General features: G+C 44.5%; 1 protein-coding gene across 1 annotated transcript in view; it reads right to left on the reverse strand.

Moving 5' to 3' along the window:
- Positions 1 to 3,369: 3,369 nt before the first annotated feature.
- Positions 3,370 to 19,538, reverse strand: part of TM7SF3 (transmembrane 7 superfamily member 3) — a 50,922-nt gene continuing 34,753 nt past the window's right edge. The window contains exons 9-12 of the mRNA XM_060258130.1: positions 12,620 to 12,772; positions 11,638 to 11,735; positions 7,904 to 8,066; positions 3,370 to 5,476 (exon numbers count right to left, since the gene is read on the reverse strand). Coding sequence (XP_060114113.1) covers positions 5,214 to 5,476; positions 7,904 to 8,066; positions 11,638 to 11,735; positions 12,620 to 12,772 — 677 coding nt within the window. The 3' untranslated portion in view covers positions 3,370 to 5,213. The remainder of the gene's footprint in view (positions 5,477 to 7,903; positions 8,067 to 11,637; positions 11,736 to 12,619; positions 12,773 to 19,538) is intronic.

Here is a 19,538-nt window from a genome sequence, read left to right on the forward strand (position 1 = left end):
GTCCATCCTGTATTATCCTTACATAACAAAGGTCTGTATGAGAACATCCATTCCAGGACCCTTTCCCCCCAGTCCATAAACAAATATACCTATCATCTATGTGGTTTAACCCAAAAGTAAGACCATTAAATAACAGACCTGAATAACAGATCCTCCAGAGTAGTATATCCATGTCCCTCATAGGGACACTGCTTCGCTGTCTCACCTGTCAATATTGCTCAGTGTCTAGTGGGTATCCATGAAATCTGGTATTTTCTAAAAGTTTCAGACAACAAACTAACTCCACACAGTTTCCAAACTAGGAGGACATTTTTCTGTTGAGGCCAATTCCTGAACATTCTGTGTTCCCCCTGCGAACCTCTGTGTTAAGTCTCCTCTAGGAATTTCTTTGCTACATCTCATTAAATTTGTGTCCCAAGCACAAAATGATTCTCCCATTTGTACGCCCCTTAAGTAGGGTCCATCTGTCCCTCCATTCAAGAAAACATGGGATGTTTTATCCTTTAACATTGCTCTCTGACATTCCACACCGCTATACTGTAATGTTAATTTGCAAACTTTATTAAGGGCAAGAATGAACTTCATCTCCAATGAAAAATGAGGCCTAGGTTGTGTACAAATAAACCTATCAGCTTTCACCCATATCCCATGTACATGACCATCCCTTTGGCAGTTCAGCCATATACACCCTGGCTCACCAATGTTGCCCTCCAGAAGTAGCTCCTAACCCTTGGAATTCCCCCCTTCTCTCAGTAAAGTTAGGGGTTCCTCCAACTGAGGGCTAGGAGGATCCTCTGGTAAGGGAACCTCCACATTGGTTGGGTTCTGCTGCTGTTCTGATTGTTTATCCAAAAGTTCTACTCCCTCATCATCCACCTCACCTGGGGCACACTCCATTAATGAGTTTTCCCACTCACAGGCCATTTATTCATATAATATTTCCCCCCTTAATATTGGATCTCAATCTTTAATCCCCCAAAAGATATACTCCATTTCACCTACCAGAATGGATAACCAACACACCTTTGATTCTTTGTTTCATTCTGATGGAGCAAATCCCCCTGTATACTGGAAAGTTACCTTTACCTTACCCTTCAGCAGTTTCCATGGTTCACGTGGTGTAGTTCCATAGTTTACATTACCCGTATGTGTCTCAGGTGTAATCCAACACTTTCCATGTTCCAAACACACTGCCGTGTACTTGGCATCTGGGACCATCTGACTTTATATAATCTAATAAAACCATTATTCACTTGGGTATAATTATCCGAATCAAGCAAGAGACTAGGTTCATTACTTGAGCTGTCTCCTGAATCTCTGGTGGAGGTATTATCCAAAAGAAGAAAAACAGGGCAAACACCATAACAAAACAAAATACACAGCATCCACATTTCAGACACATTATCCCTCATCTGGTATTACGTTTAGTTACTTCACGGGTACCTCCTGAAAATAAATTGTAAAATGCTATTTGGCACTAGTTATAGGTGCATATATATATATTCATATATATATACGTTTATACTCATATTTGTTCGATATGCCGCTATATATGCACATCTCCCCACATAATAAATGTTTTCATAATATACTCCCCAAAGCTTACATAAGTGTCACTGCCAAAACGATATCCATTATATCCAAAAGTATCTGGCAAAAAGAATGGTTTCTCCTTCTGCCATCTCCTTTCAGTGGTCCTAGTCATACTGATCATGTTTTTAGGTGTAGGCTTCCACTTCTGTCCCGAACCCATCTCCTCGAATATACCTTCTGAACCTTTTCCACCTTCACTCCTCACATTTCTGAACCCATCTGAGCATTTAAATCTGTGGAGTGGAGTTTGAGATGAGGCTCCAAAATCACTAGGAAGCATACCATCCACAGGTATATTACACTCTTCACCATCCTGAGGTCCCCCTGGATGATCCTGAGCTCTCCCTTCTGAGGTGGGATGGGTAGGAGAATATACCGAACTCAGATCCTCCAAATCCTGGGCTCCCCCTGAGGAGGTGGGAAAATACACTGAACATTGATCCACAATGTCTGCCAAAAGAGAGTCCTCAGAGAACAAGGAACTGTTGAACTGGATCCCATTGTCAGCCATCTCTCCTACTTGTCCTTCCAGTTACCAGACGTCAAAAATCTCTATTTCCTAACGTTAAATTATATATATATACACACACAAACACATACACTACTGTATTTGACAAACACGTACAATTTTCTTTAAGATATATTTATTATATCCAGAGCAACACAAAATTCACCCCTACTTCCCTTTCCAAACCTTCAATTGGGAAGAATGGAACCATTTCTTCTTTGTATCTGGGCTGGTCCCCTGCACTATCTCTACCAAATATGCTGTAGGTGAGGCTTTATCCACTACATAGCATGGTCCTTTCCAATTTGGGGTCAAAGTATGTTTTCTCTTAGAAAAGTCCCTAACCATCACTTTAGTTCCTACAGACCATTCTATAGGATTCTTTACCCATCCTAAGTATTTATCCATCCTCTTTATATTCAGACCCAATTGACCAGCTATGGTTTTATGAATTTCAGTCAATCTTTCACTTAATTGTTGTATCCATTGATCCGTAAGGACTTTAGGTTGCCATTCATCGGGTATCTCTGTATCTAACCACCATTGCTGTGGGGTATTCATTAATCTCCCCGTCACAGCCTCAAAGGGTGCATATCCATGAGAGGCAGCAGATGCTCTAAGAGCCATAAGGATTACAGGTAATTTCTGATCCCAATCCTTTCCATCTGCCTTCACCATCTTCTTCAATGCCTCTTTTATTACCCTGTTTGTCCTTTTCGCTAACCCGAACGACTCTGAGTGATGGGCTACATGAAACCTTTGTCTTATTCCCAATTACTGGCATAATTCCTGCATTACCTGACCAATGAAGTGAGATCCTAAATCAGAATTTAACCCTTTAGGAATACCAAATCTGGTAAATACATGGTTAAACAATTGTTTGGCAGTGGTTTTTGCTGTATTATCCTTAGTAGGAAGGGCTTCAACCCATTTTGAAAAGCTATCGACTATCACCAAACAATACTGATTTCCAAAATGTAATCAGCTTGGTTCCAGACCAATAAGAGGTCCTGATCACCTCTCTCCTCAGTGCCATTCAGCAGAAGAACCCTACAGGTTTCCAAAAGGAAACAGCCAATTTTCTACTTTAATGCTTATGTACTTCTGCTGCTGTTACATTGTTTACCTGTAATTCAGTGCTCTCTTCCTTTGCAGTCTAGACTATTATACCATGCTTTGCATTTCACTGGGGACAGCCAGAAGGAAAGCCTACTACTACCACGGATGAACACTGATCAGGCCCCACCTCATGTATCTCACAAAAACAGTTTTAAATTTCAAACACATTTATTATAAAAAGATAGAAAGTTGGTTAATTTTTTTTTTTTTTTGCATTGGAATCATGCCAGCTAAACACCACCTACCCACTCCAAAGTAATTGCAGCTCTGACCAGATATGGCAGTTTCTCTGTACTAAGACATAGCCAGACAGCAAGCACTGACAATATTTCATCTACTTCTTTCATTTTACAAAATGAAGGCCTTGATTCCCAACGATTTGCTAAGGACTATGGAATCCTCCTAGGAGGAGGAGGAGGAGATTATGCCCTGCCCTTCACTTGGGAGTTTCAGAGCAGTTTACAATCTCCTTTTCCTTCCCCTCCCCACAATAGACACCATGTGAGATAGGTGGATCTAAGAGAGCTCTTCGAAAACTGCTCTTAAGAGAACAGCTCTGAAAGAATTTGTGACTGACTCAAGGTCACACCAGCATGTGGAGGAGTGGGGAATCAAACCCAGTTCTCCTCCAAACTGGCTCTTTAGTGCCCCCCCTCTGCACCATGCTGCGCTGCACCGAGCCTTGTCCTTAATGGCTTCGATGCGGCTGGCGCAGCTTCTACTTCTTTGAAGAGCCCACGATGCGATATGAGACTTCGCCCCCCCCCCCTCACTTTTGATTTCAGGAAGGAGCGGAAGCCAAGTCTCCTATCGCGTCGCGAGCTCTTCAAAGAAGTAGAAGCCGTGCCAGCCGCATCGAAGCCAGTAAGGACCAGGCTTGGTGCAACGCGGTACAGCATGGTGCACCTGGGGGTGGCAACAGAACACGGTGCTGCCTAGCAGCGCCGCAAAGAGAGGGAGGGGGCGACGGGGGCAGCCTGGGGCGCCACGCAGCCTGCGCTGATTCTTAGCAAGTGTATACAAGCTGCTACATTCATACAAAGTCAGCATCTGCTTTCTGCTCACCTTACTGCAAGTCAGAAGGACACATACAGACACTTAGGGAATGCTCTGTGTTGGAGACTGGCAGTGGCCAGTCTCTCTCCTTTGCAGCTTAGCCAAGGAAGATCAGCCTGTCCAAGGTATCTGATATGGCCTCCGAACAAGTGACCTGGATGCCTGCAAACACATTTAATCTTTCAAGTATAAAAGCAGAAGAAATAAAGTGACAATTAACGTTGTGGCTGAGAACAGTATACTCTTAAGCAACATAGAACTGCAGTAAAAATATCCACAAGGATAGCCACCGGATCTATCCATTCCTTGATATTCCAAAATTCTTCCTTCCCAACAAAGGACTTCCACTTCAGAACACACAACCATTTTTTCTTAGCCTTTACATCGACCAGCTTAATCAACCATACTTGACAAGGCCCAATCAGCACTCTGCTAGAGAATTAAAGTTTCTCCCCTTCCAAAATTATTCACTCATAACTGCTCATCTCCCACACACAGGAAGTGAATACAAGTAAAAGCTTGACAAAGTGGTTATCAGACAGGGGAGATGACACTCGTTTTGTACCCATACTGAATAGCTATTACAGTGCCAACATCATCTGCCTTTGGTCACCTTTTCACTTTTAGAACTCAAACTGTGCTCAAGGATGGCATTCTATGTAGTTATAGCGTCCAAAGGGAAGGGAAGAATTAACTGAGCATGTGCTTGAAATGAAGAGCTTGAAGTCAGGGATTTGAGATTTTAAAGTCGTACACTTCACCACTGAATTCCAGTGCACAGAATACAGGACTTCTCAGACTGTACAAGTGTTAGTCTTTGTCTGGTCCATTTTAGCTTCATTGAGCTAGGAAAAAAACCCATGATTTCAGTGCCACTGGATGCCTCCTGAAAATCTTCATCCGCATTTCTGCAGTCTCTTCCCAAAGGCTGACCAGGCTACATAAACAGCGGTGTTCTTTCCCCTGGCAGCTGTTCTTTGTGGAACAAGTAGTTAGTCTGGGAGAGCTTGCTAAAGATCCTCTCTCTCAGGGGAGGGACATGATGACTTGGATCCAAGATGTTCGTTATTCTGCGTTCTCTCTCCTGCTTCCATAGCTGATAAGGGTGTGGTGGGAAAGGCGCTTCAGAACTCTCACGGCGTAGCTGCACAGTTATTCCACCAATTGCCAGCATGGCCCAGACTGCCAAAAGGATGAAGTCTGCAAGATGAAGAACTGGTTCAATGGAGTGTCCCCTACTCCAAGGCCTCCATTTGCTTGCCTCACTCATTTTCCATAGGGAGTTTGAGGTCAACTTGTCCCCTGATGCCCTTCTCTTATTTGAAACCTAGCTCCATATCTAGTATTTCTCATATATCAACAGCAACCAAGAGCCATTCTGATGTCACAAGCAAGAGGAAAGAGGATATGAAAGTTTGCTTCCCTTCCCATTCAGTCTCTAGATCAGGGGTGTCAAAAGAACATCCTGCAGGGCCCTGCCCAGGGCTTTACTCAGGCCTTTGGCTCTTTTCTCGCCCCTCCTCCCCCTCCTGTTCTCATCCTTTGAAGCTCCAAGGCTGCTGAAGTTCCCAGCACCTGCTGCCTTGTCTTTGCCTGTTTCAGCAGGAAGCTCTGGGCTTGCAAAACTGCAAAGAAAATGCAGAATGGATTTTCCATTTAGGTCTCTGAGCCCAGATAGAATACTCTTGCCCAGAGACCTTAATAGAAAATCCATTCAACATCTTCCTTGCAACTTTGTCTGTGTTGCAATGTATTTCAATGGAGTGCAGCTCATGTCATTTTCCAGTGTTTGTATGGCCAGTTAAAGCTGTTGCTTGCTGGAGTTGTATCCTTGCAAATAAAGGTTTGATGCTTTGAGCCAGCTTATCTCTGCTGAATGAACCTGAGAATTGGTGCCTAGTGAGTACTCTAACCTGGGAACTCACAATCAATTTACATTGCAGAGCCATTACCAATCTGAATAGACTGGGGAGAGGGGGGAGAAGCTTGCAATGGCCAACCATTTCATGTTTTCCTAGGCTCAGAGCATTTTACATTTTTAATTTCTGTTGTGATCCTTGTGTTTTTCTTGATGTTTTATTTTAAAAATTGTGTTGCCAAATCCCACTATTCCACCATCTTTCCATTTTAAACAAAATATCACAGAAGTGTTAAGTATGTTTGTATTTTAAGTAAAAAAAATATTTAATTGTGCTTATCAGTATCCTTTATAAAGTTTATATATCCACTACCTGGCATTACATTTTATGACATATGTGGCCCAGGCCCACAAAGTCCCATTTATGTCAGATGCGGTCCACATAACAGATGAATTTGACACCCCTGGTCTAGATCATCTCGAAAGGGGCAACATCTTTCTCTAGTAGACACTGTGAGCATCTCCCCTTCTGCTTTGGTCAAGGAAGGAAGCAAGAAATATCATTAATTCTTCCAAGGCAGCCTCAAATAGGGCCTTCTCCATTGCAGCTCCACTGCTATGGAACCAACTCCCGGAGGAGGTACGGGCCCTGCGATGCTTAGATCAATTCCGCAGGGCCTGTAAGACCTACCTCTTCAAAATAGCCTTCACCTAATACCGAGCCAAGAAAGTCCCGCTGAATTTATTACAGATTTAAGTTATAGCACCAAAATTAATTTTAATACAATTTGTAAACTGATTTATGATGATTTTATATTTATAAGTGTATGTATGATTTTATTGTATTATATTCGTATGTTGTGAGCCGCACTGAGCCTGCCCTTGCGGGGAGGGCGGGATACAAATAAAAAGTATTATTATTAAATGGGGTTTATTTGAAACTGGTCATAAAGCCAAATCCTTCCCTCCCACATGTCTAAGAAGCACATGAAGTTACATATGCCTCCCCAGAGGTTCTCAAACTTTCTGGGCAAGCCCTCCACTGCAATTCAAGAAAACAGCCTAAGCATCCAAGGTTACTGAAAGGTTAATATACCAATGGAGCTAAGATGGTCTGAGTAAAAGCAAGAGCCCATCAATGGGCATTCATCCAAATCTCCAATATGAGGCCACCTTATGACAAGTCAGAGCACAGGTGCATGTCATCTTGGGACTTTCCCAGCTGGCAGCAGCTACCCAATGTCTTATGTCTTTGTAACCTAGCCTTCACAACAGAGCAGCGCAGAGCAAGAGAGAATTACTCAGGGCTTTTCGCTCCTTCCTGTAGTATTGCCAGCCTCACATGTGAACTCTTGTTTTACCCGAAGCACACTGCCCTTGCTGTGCAGCATTACCACCATACTATTCTTCCTCATTTGTTACAGCTGAGAATCTACTTACAACCGAGCTGCATGGATAGCCAACCCACAATATGCAGCTCTTTCTGGGATGCAGACAGGAGAGCAAATCTGAATGTTACAACCATGTAGAAGGTAGGCCAGACTCTCTGCTGTAACTACCTCTCAAACACCAGTTCTTTTACGAGCAGTGAGTTTTTAATGTAAGGGGGCATTCAAAACATGTGACCCTTTGAAAGTTGTCTGAAGAGGCACAGTTCAGCCATGAAATTCTACCAATCGTGTAGCGAAGCTTCCTTTCAAAATATTCAGAAGCACCAAGAAAATACTGGAAAGAATGATCTTCCCATCAAAAATAACTTCAAGACTTACCATTAGACTGAAAAGGCACACTAGAGTAAGCCCTTCTGAAGTCATCATCGAGAATCCGCCGAAGCAGATCTATGCCAATATAAGAGAGGCTGGTATACAAGTAGCAAGCAACAGCCAAGATTACGGTGTAAGACCCAACGATGCCACATGCCAAGATGTTCAGCTGTAAAGAGAAATCAGATAATGGGAGTTTACCTTTAAAACATGTGTCTGACGTTTAATGCAATCCTCAGCCATGCAGTGGCAACTAAAAAAAAAATGGGGTTGCACTTACCTGTAACAGTTTTCATTGTGTGGTTTTCTCTGCAGGCACCCATGGGGACTGCATGATTGTAGGTCAACCACAGAGATGAGCTTCCAAGCTTTAAAGAACGTTCCACAGCTTAGGAATGCTCCGCTTTCCGTCTATCTAGAGCAGGGGTCCTCAAACTACAGCCCGCGGGCCAGATGCGGCCCGCTGACGACGTTTATGCGGCCCGCCGGGTTATGGCAAAATCAGACCGGAAGTGACATTCGACCTAAACTCGCGTTAGCAACGCACACTTCCGGCACTGGGCTGAGGCGGCGGAGACAGAGTGTGAGGTGATACCGAGGTGAGGTGAGTTCCCAGGCTGGGGTGTGTGGTGTGGGGAAGGGAGAGATGCAGAAGACGGAGAACTGACGGCCTTGTACAGTAACAGCAGTCCGGCCCTCCGACAGTGTGAGGGACAGTGAACTGGCCCTCTATTTAAAAAGTTTGAGGATCCTTGAGCTAGAGCATAGCTGTCAGACTCTTTTGTTACAAAGGCCAGACATGACATTAATGTCACTTTGTTGGGTGGGGCCATGTGTGCTAGAAAATGTAATGCTAGGTACAGGAGATATAAACTTTATAAGGGATACAAGCAAACCCAATTAATGTTATTTTTTTACTCAAAATACAAACATGCTTATATATAAACACTCTTACAGTATTCCTCACAGTATCTCCCTGAGGTCCATCCTCCCACTTCCACTGCCTGTTACACATTAGCACTGGGACAGAGACATAATGCACAGTCTCTATCATCTGGCAATAAAAGTAATCAATTGCTTGTGGGCCAGAAAAGAGCCCTGGATGGGCTGGTTCTGTCCCATGGGCTGCATGTTTGACACCCCAATGAGAGGTTTCCCTTTCCCATCCAAAGATTCATGTGATCGAGGCAGAGAGAGCACTCTGTCCTCAGTTCCCTTCAGTACCATGAGGAGCTATAGTCATTTGAGAAGTAGCCCACAGCAGGGAAAGGAGACGAAGACATAAGAGGCACAATTTGTGCTCATCATTTTGCATCATCTTTGATCTACATTCTTCACATTTTTTTAAATAGGGCCATCCTACCCATATCTAATGATCACCTCTCAGTGAAAACCCCCCTAAAACTCCTGAAAAAGCTAACTGAAAAACAAAGCTCAAGGAAACTTGTTCTCTGTTCAAAGCAGGAAGAAGAAAACTGAGGTAAGAGTGCTTGCTCTGCCACCATCACGTGACTCTTTGGGTGGGAAAGGGAAGCCTCAATGGAGTGAAGGAGGAATACTCCTAGGGTATGGAATGTTCTTTAAAGCTTGGACGTTTCTCTCCGAGGCTGGCCTGTAATTATGCTGCCCCCATGTGGGACTGTACAGAAGCCATGATGATGAGCTTTTGTTATTGACATTCAAAATCTGCACCTATAACAAACTGATCTGAACTAGAGACAACTAACCAGAAGAGATTTTGGTGGATAGCTCAATGAAAATGTTGATAGTATGAAGAGGAAGGAAGGAAGGAGGAGAGAGAGAAAGGGAGAAAAAGGGAGAGAAAGGGAGAGAAAGGGAGAGAAAGGGAGAGAGAGGGAGGGAGGGAGGAAGGAAGGAAGGAAGGAAGGAAGGAAGGAAGGAAGGAAGGAAGGAAGGAAGGAAGGAAGGAAGGAAGGAAGGAAGGAAGGAAGGAAGGAAGGAAGGAAGGAAGGAAGGAAGGAAGGCCAGGTCTGTTGGGGGGACAGGGATTGAAAATTGAGTCATCAGCAAATCTTATACAGATTTGGAAGACTGTACAGTTCTGGTTGCTGTATCTCAAGAGGAATTCTGCAAAGTTAGGAAGGGCAAACAAAATCATTATGGGTTGATTACTAATTTTGTTTATATCTTGCCTGTATAAAATAGCTGACATTCTTTTCCTGCCCTCCATTTTATCCTCAAAACCAGGTATATTAGGCTGAGTTTTGTGGCTAGACCAAGGTTACCCAGCAAGCTTCCATGGCACAGTGGGAATTCATATCTGGGTCTCCCGGACCCTAGTCCAACACTCTAACCACTACAGCCCTCTGGCTTTCCAGTGAGACCAGTTCAGATAAAAGACAAATGAGGGAGAGGATATAAAAAAAATCATGCATAGAGTAAAGAAAGTGGATAGAACTCCTCTTTCTCCCCTTCTCTTAGAAGTCAAAGGCATCCAACAAAGATGATGATCAGCAAATTCATAATAGATTAGAGGAATTACTTGTGCACATGAAGCACAATCTGTGAAATGGCTCACAGATCTGATCTTGGCAAGGCTCTTCTTATATGCACGCTCCTTGGTAGACTGCAACGCCCACAAACAACTGCAGCCCAGATTCATAACAAGACAGAAAGCTAGCAATTGCTGATTCCAAAGTTAAGCAGATTAAGGTTGCATTTCTTACATACACCCTTTCTTACCAAAAGGTACATAGAGCACTGCACAATGCAGCCATATGAAAATCCAGAACAAAACATAGCAATGGGTGGAGGAATTGGAATTCACACATTAAAAGAAGGGACAAAAATATTATTTGCCATCTAACATGAAGAGAGGAAGAAGAGTGGCCAGCAGGCGTCCCTGAATACTATGTTCCTTAATTGTAATGCCACAACTGGAAAAGGCCTTGGTTGCAGGCCCCAGATTACCACGAACAAGGCTTCCTGCTGATTATCTCAAGGCTGGGGACAGAAAATAGATAAGGGAAAATAGAAGAACTATTCAGTGGCACCTTTGAGACTAACAAGATTAATTTCAATATGAGTTTCCATGAGACACAGCTCACTGTGTCTCACAGCTCAACTGGAGAGCCAGTTTGGTGTAGTGGTGAAGTGTGTGGACTCTTATCTGGGAGAACCGGGTTTGATTCCCCACTCCTCCACTTGCACCTGCTGGCATGGCCTTGGGTCAGCCATAGCTCTGGCAGAGGTTGCCCTTGAAAGGGCAGCTGCTGTGAGAGCCCTTTCCAGCCCCACCCACCTCACAGGGTGTCTGTTGAGGGGGAGGAAGGGAAAGGAGATGGTGAGCAGCTCTGAGACTCTTCAGAGTGGAGGGCGGGATATAAATCCAATATCTTCATCTACCTCACAGGGTGTCTGTTGTGGGGGAGGAAGGGAAAGGAGATTGTGAGCCCCTTTGAGACTCTTCGGAGTGGAGGGCGGGATATAAATCCAATATCTTCATCTACCTCACAGGGTGTCTGTTGTGGGGGAGGAAGGGAAAGGAGATTGTGAGCCGCTCTGAGACTCTTTGGAGTGGAGGATGGGATATAAATCCAATATCTTCTTCTTCTTCTTCTACTTCCTTGCCCATATATTATTTTACAGGACAGAATAATGCAGCTGCTCTTTTGCAATTGCTAGGGTGAGCCCCAATAAAAGGTTTTTCAGATTTAAGGTTCTGCTCCCATCTCCCCAAATAGTGAAAGCAAAATCATTCAGACAAAAATGCTACTTACAACTCTGGGACAGCCAACAAAAACCACCAGAACCATCAAGGCAAAGCAACAGAATGTCGACCAGAATACAGCATCATCCTGGAACACTTTGAGGTCACCTGGGAATGGACCAGAACATGAGCTAAAGGCAACATGTCTGTGCAAAGCCGACATTTTAAAGCCCTCTGAAAAGAGATTTCTTACAAGGGATTCCTCTAGGCCATATCCACAGTCCAGTTATTCTACAGAAGTTCAGTTGCGCTTAAAGGACAGTTTAGTTTTTAAAGAAAGTTCTGCTTAAATGCTAACTTTATACATGGAGTCATTTGCAAACCTCCATTTTACGGTAGTTTTACTCATGGAAAACTGGCAGTTTGAAGTGTAGGTTGCATTCCGGTGTCACAACAAGTCAAAACAGGTATGGGGACACTGTATTTGCATTGCCCTTGCTCCTTTAGTTTGCAAAACTGACCTAAAACTTCATCAAACCTGGAAGGGTTCTACCCAACAGCATCTGCTAGAGAGGACAAGGGGAGCCCAGCGGCACAGCAAAGAAGCTGTGTGTGCTCATTTGTCAACTCCATGTTTCATTACTATCTGTCTTGCATTTCATGAGCCTTGTTAATAGGGGAGGGCAGGATATAAATTCAATTAAATAGATAAACAAAGGCAGCCCTAGGTTGTGGAAGTCAGAAACTGGGAAAGGAGTTATATCTAACCACTAAGCTTCATGAAATATTCAGTTTTTTTCCCTGGGGGATATGAAGCTACCTTATACTGAATCAGACCCTTGGTCCATCAAAGTCAGTATTGTCTTCTCAGACTGGCAGCGGCTCTCCAGGGTCTCAAGCTGAGGTTTTTCACACCTATTTGCCTGGACCCTTTTTTAGAGATGCCAGGGATTGAACCTGGGACCTTCTGCTTCCCAAGCAAATGCTCTACCACTGAGCCACCGTCCCTCCCATGAGAGAAAGATCACAGAAAGCAATACTGTGTGGCTTACCCAAGGGAGTGAAGAACATGGTTGCTGCAACAAGGAAGCCCAATACTAGTCCTACGACCAACATACAGATGAACACAATGCCAAATCGCCACCAGTATCCTACCAAGAGAAGACCACCAACCACTCCAGCGAGCGCTGTAAGCCCAAGATTCACTGGCAAAGGGGCGGGGGGTAGGGGGGAAGCAAGAGGAAAATAGGCAGTTTACAAACAGCAACAACAAATATCAGCAACAAACACATCTCCCTCTTTGCCCTCTTTTAAGATTATAGACTAGTATAATATAAACGTTATCATAGATATAATAAACGCCCAACACTTTGACTCATCCCTCTCTGTCACCCCCCCCCCACCCCGTCATTGGGTAGCCTTGCTGTGACCTGCCTACTGCTAGCCCTGTCAGGCCAGACCCCATCAGTCAGTCGCTGACCTCTGACGGGGATAGTTCTCTGCTGGGAGATTCTCCTGGAGCCTTACTGATCACTACTGCCTCTCCTCAGTCCATCCCCACCCCACCCCACCCCCCCAAAACGCCCAACTCTGTCACCATTTTGCTGCCTCCAATTAACTCCCCACCAAAGTTGCATTCGCTGAGTACACCTCCCGCCCCTATATATATGTGCGTGTGTTTTATATATATGTGTGTGTGTGTGTGTGTTATATTTATGTTATACACACACATACTCTCTCTCTATTTATAAATATGCCAGAAAATCCTCCTTATGGGGCAATATTCCACCTCTTCATTTACAGCAAAGTCTGTACTTAATCCAGTGTGAACTAATATCGCATGGCACACACAATTGCTTAAGTAACATTGAGCATTGTTTAATAACTATATCCACTGAAGCAAACTCTGACAGAAAAGTTAAATCTCTTCAACTGACAGAAAACAATGGGGGGAGGGGGCAGTTCAGCAGCAGAGAAACCGACTCTCTATACTCAAGCTCTCTTTCCACCTGCAAATACTCTTTCACTCTTTCTATTCAAATTAGGCTACAATGGGTGCTTGCTTTATGAGGCAGGAAGTCATTTGAAGGCTCTCTTTCCCTCCCCCCACCTGCAAGTGGGAGGGGGTAAAAGGTAGGCTTCTAATGGCTGCCAACTTTCTTGCCTGCTTGTCACTTCCTGTCACTTCTCTGTCTCCCTGTCTTCCTTCCTTCCTTTCCCTTTATTTTATTCCTTTCTCACAACGTTTTACATAACTCTCATTTCATTTATTTCCTTCATTTTCTCTCTCTCTCTGTCTTTTCATTCAATCCTCCTCCTCTTTTTTCTTTCTTTCACTCCTTTCCCCCCCTTTTCTTCTACCTCCCTTCTGTTCTTTCTTCCATTCTTTCTCTGTATTTGTCTTTCTGTTTATTTCATACTGGCTGTGATCACACACTCTAGATAATGCACTTTCAATTACGGTTGTCAGGTGTAGCAGGAAAATAACGGAGCCGCACACTTCTGGTATGAAACCAAGTATTTACTATTGGTACCATTAGCAGGGTCCAGCTGAGCAGCAATGCTCCAAAAATACTGAACCCCCCTCCCGATCTTCAGACCGTCCTTTTAAGCACAAAGGAAGCTCAGCAAGCAGGGCCCTATTGAATTATTGAATTCATTAATTATTGAAGGGGTCCCTCTTCACAGGTCCAATTCAAGAAATATCTGGGAACTTTGAGGGTGGAGCAAGGAGCAAGATTGTGACAAGTATAATTGAACTCCAAAGGGAGCTCCCATTTAAGGGGACTGTACACCTTTTAAATGCCTTCCCTCCATTGGAAATAATGAAGGATAGGGGCACCTTCTTTTCGGAGCCCCTAGTCCAATCTCTTTGAAACTTGGAGGTTGTTTTGAGGAGAGGCACAAGATGCTATGCTGCAAATTTGGCACCTCTACCTCAAAAAGCAACTCCCTAGCACCCCAGATACCCATGGATCAATTCTCCATTATACCCAATCGGGACTGGTTTCCATAAAGAATAACAGAGTGCCCAGCAGACATTTCCCTCCCCCCCACTTTCTGATGGCCCTGAAGTGGGGGGAGGAGGGCCTCCAAACTGGGGGATCCCCTGCCTGGGGATTAGCAAGCACTAGAAAGAAACCACTGCTTTTGTATGTTGCAAATAAATGCTTAAGCAATTTCTTTCATAATGATGTAATTATATTATTATCATCACAAACCAAAATTCATTAAATGTCCATAGAATAATCCTATGGGTAGCAGACTGAAGTCTGACAGGTGCGGCGGCTACACCGGTCTTAGGTGCAGTTCTGTGTTTCATTCATCTTCTACTGGCCGCTTTCTTTTAGCTTTGGAACCCATGCTAAAGGCAATTGCTCACACATGACAATATAATGTTACTTTGCAGCTTGCATGCAAAGCAAGCAATGGTTCTCAACCATTTGTGCAAGCTGCAAAGTAACATTGTATTGTAATATGTGAGCAATTGCCTTTAGCACAGATTCCAAAGCTAAAAGAAAGCGGCCAGTGGAAGGTGAATGAAACACAGAACTGAACCTAGGACCTGTGTAGCCGCAGCACCTGTCAGACTTCGGTCTACTATCCATAGGAGGAATCATATACAAGCGTGGTGCTGTCTGCGTCTTTCAAGCAAAGGAGAACTGAGACAGTGGACTGTAAAGTGCTACCTTACAAGAGTGGTGTGAAATAACTTTTTGATTTTTCTATGGACATTTAATGAATTTTGGTTTGTGATGTTAATAATATAATTACATCATTATGAAAGAAATCACTTAAGCATTTATTGGCAACATAAAAAAGCAGTGGTTTATTTCTAGTGTTTGCTAGTCAGTACACTGCAGTTTCCAGTTTGCCCACCTGGAGACTGGCAAACCTACTTTTAATCCACTTCCAATGCGCTTTCAAACTGGATTTTACTGTGTGGACTGCCAAAATCCAGATGGAAAGTGCTTTGAAACTGAATTGAAACTGCATTATTTAGCATGTGTGATTGTAACCTCTGTCTGTCTACCTTCCTTCCTTCCATATTTTTTTTTTGGCTGTTTCTACACTTGGCAGAAAATCCTGTCTTTGTGCATATTAAAAAAGTAACATCTGCATTGCATATCTCTCACTTCTGTCTTGCTTTGCATTTTCTTCTGCCTTCTATATTCATTTTTTTTTTAATGGGCATGGAAAACGCTTCACTCGGAAGCTGCCTACCTGGGTCCCGGGCAGGTGAGAGAGGCGGTGGCAAAAGTGGTGGAGAGTTGCCCCACTGCCCCCTTCACCTGCCTGGGTCCTGGGCAGGCAAAAGAGGTGGCACAGTGCAGCAATGTGCACACCGCTGTGCGGGGGGTGAGGGTCCTTGCCTGGGGCTTCCTTCTTTTTCAAATATAGAAGTAAAACTCTGCAAAAGGTGAGGAGCAAATTCTTAAATGTAGAAGCATTTGAATGATGCAAGTTTGTAGCAGGCGGATTCAGTGCTCAATAGATCTGGATCAAAGCTGAATGGAGAAAGGGCCTTTCCCTCACTCTTTTCTCCCCATCTTTTTCCTACCATTCTTTCTCTGTTGCTTTATTTTTTCTTTCATTCTGTTCGTCTATCTTCCTTCCTTCCTGCCACCCAGGGGCAGTGCTGGGGTTTTTGCCACCCCAGGCCGCTGCCCCACCCGTGCCTACCATCCCTGCCCCCTACGGGGGGGTCTTTAAATGAGGGGAGGCGGGGCTGCTTCTTATGCCTCCCTGCTATGCAGAGAAGCAACAGAAGCAGTTGATCTGCCTCCCCCCTCCCATTTAAAGATTTAAATTAAAGTATTTAAATGGTGAGGAGGCTGCCAGGTCCAATTCAAGAAATATCTGGGGACTCTGGGGGTGGAGCCAGGAGACTTTGGGGGTAGAGCCGGGAGACATTGAGGTGGAGTCAGGAGCAAGGTTGTGACAAGCAGAATTGAACTCCAAAGGGAGTTCTGGCCATCACATTTAAAGGGACTGCACACCTTTTAAATACCTTTCCTCCATTAGAAATAATGGATGGGACACCTTCTTTGAGGGCTCACAGAACTGGACCCCCTGGTCCAATCTTTTTGAAACTTGGAGGATGTCTTGAGGAGAGGCACTGGATGCTATGCTGCAAATGTGGTGCCTCTAGCTCAAAAAACAGAGCCTCAGATATTCACAGATCAATTCTGCATTATACCTTATAATGCATTATACCAGTCTCCCTAGGGAATAACGGAGTGCCCAGCAGACATTTCTCCCCCCCCTGCCCCCGATGACCCTGAAGTGGGGGGAGGGCCTCCAAACTGGGGGATCCCCTGCCCCCAACTGGGGATTATATATCCCCCAGAGAGCACTGAGATCTAGTTCTCAAAATCTTCTAAAAATCCCTGGACCAAGGGAGGCCAAACTGAAAACAACGAGGGAGCAGGCCTTCTCAATAATGGTTCCCCATTGGTGGAATCAACTACCAGAGGAGGTGCGAGCCCTGCGGGACTACAATCAGTTCCACAGGGCTTGTAAAACTGTCCTTTTTCAACTGGCTTATAAGATGGAATCCTGAAGTGACATCTAGCCATCTTGATATATATATATTGTACTGTAGCACCTTCAATTTGTAGTGGTTTTAATTAATTTATTTATCTATATGTCTTTTAACTGTATTTTATTGTATAATTGTATTTATTATAATCATGGTACACTCCATGTCTTGTGAGCCGCCCTCAAGTTTATTATTATTATTAGCAACCCTACTGGTGGCTGCAGTGCCGCCTTTTTTGTCCGCCCAGCGTGGGTTGGCGAAAAAGGTGGTGTGGTGCTTTTGCCTCGCAGGGGAGGCAGCCTCAGAGTGAGGCCTTGCTGTCTCTTTCATCTATCCAAGATGCGGGCAGAGGGGGCAGCAAGGCACAGGGTGGCATATGCGGTCATGGGCAGGTGAAAGAGGCAGCACGACACCTTTGACTTGCTCTGTGGCTGCCTTTCCTCGTAGGGGTGGCAGTCTTGGAGCAAAGTCATGTCGCCTCTTTCATCCATCTGGGGCCCAGGTGGGTGAAAGTGGCAGCACGGCAGCTTTGCCTTGCTCTGAGGCTGCCTTTCCTCGCAGGGGAGGCAGCTTCAGAGCAAGGCCTCACTGCCTCTTTCGTCTGTCCAAGACAGGTGGGCAGAAGGGGCAGCAAGGCATGGGGTGGCGTGTGGGGAGGGGGCGCCTAGCAGTGCCCCACAGGCCGGGCAGCATCCCAGGCAGCCACCTACATGGCCTACTCCTACGCGCCAGCCATGCTGCCACCTACACATTCATCACTACCATCCCGAATATTTTTCTAGGGCCCATTGTATTTCATCCTACAATAGGCTTTACTATTAGTATAGTATAATATAACTGTTAGAAGTTGAACAAGGAAATCACAATTCTCTAAAAACAAACATACATCTCTACAGTGCACCCACCATTACAGCAGGATTGGATCCACTCATGCTTGGGGAACACACTGAATAAACAGAGCCATGAAGGATCCATTTGCAAACAGCCACACTGATGTGGCACAGTAGAAATGCATGTAGCTGGAAGCAGGTATTTCAGAACTACCTGAAGCTCAATGGAAAGGTAATGGGAGCCACATGTGCCAGAAGCTATCCCTTTCATAAGCTATTTTTAAATCATCTGTATTCCAAAACAAAGTCCTCAAGTGGGTGTAAGTTTGGGGCCTGCCCATTTGCACCCAGGAGAGCATCGGCATAACAAGCCAACAAAAAGCACACTCTCTCTCTCTGCAGCAAGGCAAAAAGTTCATACCTTGAATAAAATTTTGTTGACTATAAAGGTGCTTTGTAACTCTCCTATGCAATTGAGGGAACTGCGCAAAGGAAGCCCAGGAGTTGAAGAGGGGGAGGAGCCTAAGCCAATCGAAGGAAGAGAGGCTTAGCTAAGTAGCTCTGTTGTTCAGTTGGGAGAGCCTGGCAAAGCAAGTTCTCCCTCCCTCCCTCCCTTCCCAAGAAAGGAGCCTCAGTCAATGGAGAAGATAGAGGCTTTTGCTCTGTAGCTCCTGTGCAATTGAGCAAGCCTGGCAAAGCAAGCTGTGATGCAGAAGGAAGAGAGAGGGAGAAGGAAACAGACTTGCTCACAGGCCTGATAGGAACCCTCCAGGGACCTGATTCAGTCCCCGGACAACACATTTGACACCCCTGCTGTAGAGTTTCCAAGGTAAGAGACATTCAGAGGCGGTTTACCACTGCCTGCCTCTGCATAGGCAACCCTGGACTACATTGGTAGTCTCCCATCCAAATACTAACCAGGGCCAAACTCTGCTTAGTTTCTTAGATCTGGGCTATCCTGGGCCCCTGAGGTCAAGGAACAAAGAGCTAGAATTCCCAATTTTAATTTAAATGCAGTCATCAGCTCTCAGAGCCTAGTGTTCATTTTATTTTCTTCTGGTGAAAATACCAACAGCAGCTTGTGCTAAAAGAAGAGACCCAGTGAAGATCTTAATGCACCCTTTAATCTTGACCTGACCTGATTGTTTTTTTTTCTTTCTTTTTTTTTAAATTTTGAAAAGCTTTATTAATATAAAGTTCAAGGTACAATAGTGATGAGACATCAACAGATGTGTAGCATGTACCAATATAAAATAGGGAAATGGAAACATACAACGTTAGCTATTAAAGGCTAATTGCAACATTAGTTGACATGACATCAAAACAGCATGGTATGAGTCATTAGGATTCCTGCTGTCCTTCGAGACTTTATCAATAAAGGGACGCCATTTGCACATAAAGTCTAGACCTGATTGGCCTAGGCTAGCTCAGTCAAATCTCAGGGTTGACCCTAATCAGTACTGGAATGGGAGACCACCAAGAAATCCAGCATCGCTACACAGAGGTAGGCAACTGCAAACCACCTCTGAACACCTCTTGCCTTGAAAACCCTATGGGGTCACCCTAGGTCAGTGGCAACTTGATGGCACTTCCCACCAC

This window comes from Heteronotia binoei, chromosome 17, assembly GCF_032191835.1.
Source record: "Heteronotia binoei isolate CCM8104 ecotype False Entrance Well chromosome 17, APGP_CSIRO_Hbin_v1, whole genome shotgun sequence".
Classification (NCBI taxonomy): domain Eukaryota; kingdom Metazoa; phylum Chordata; class Lepidosauria; order Squamata; family Gekkonidae; genus Heteronotia; species Heteronotia binoei.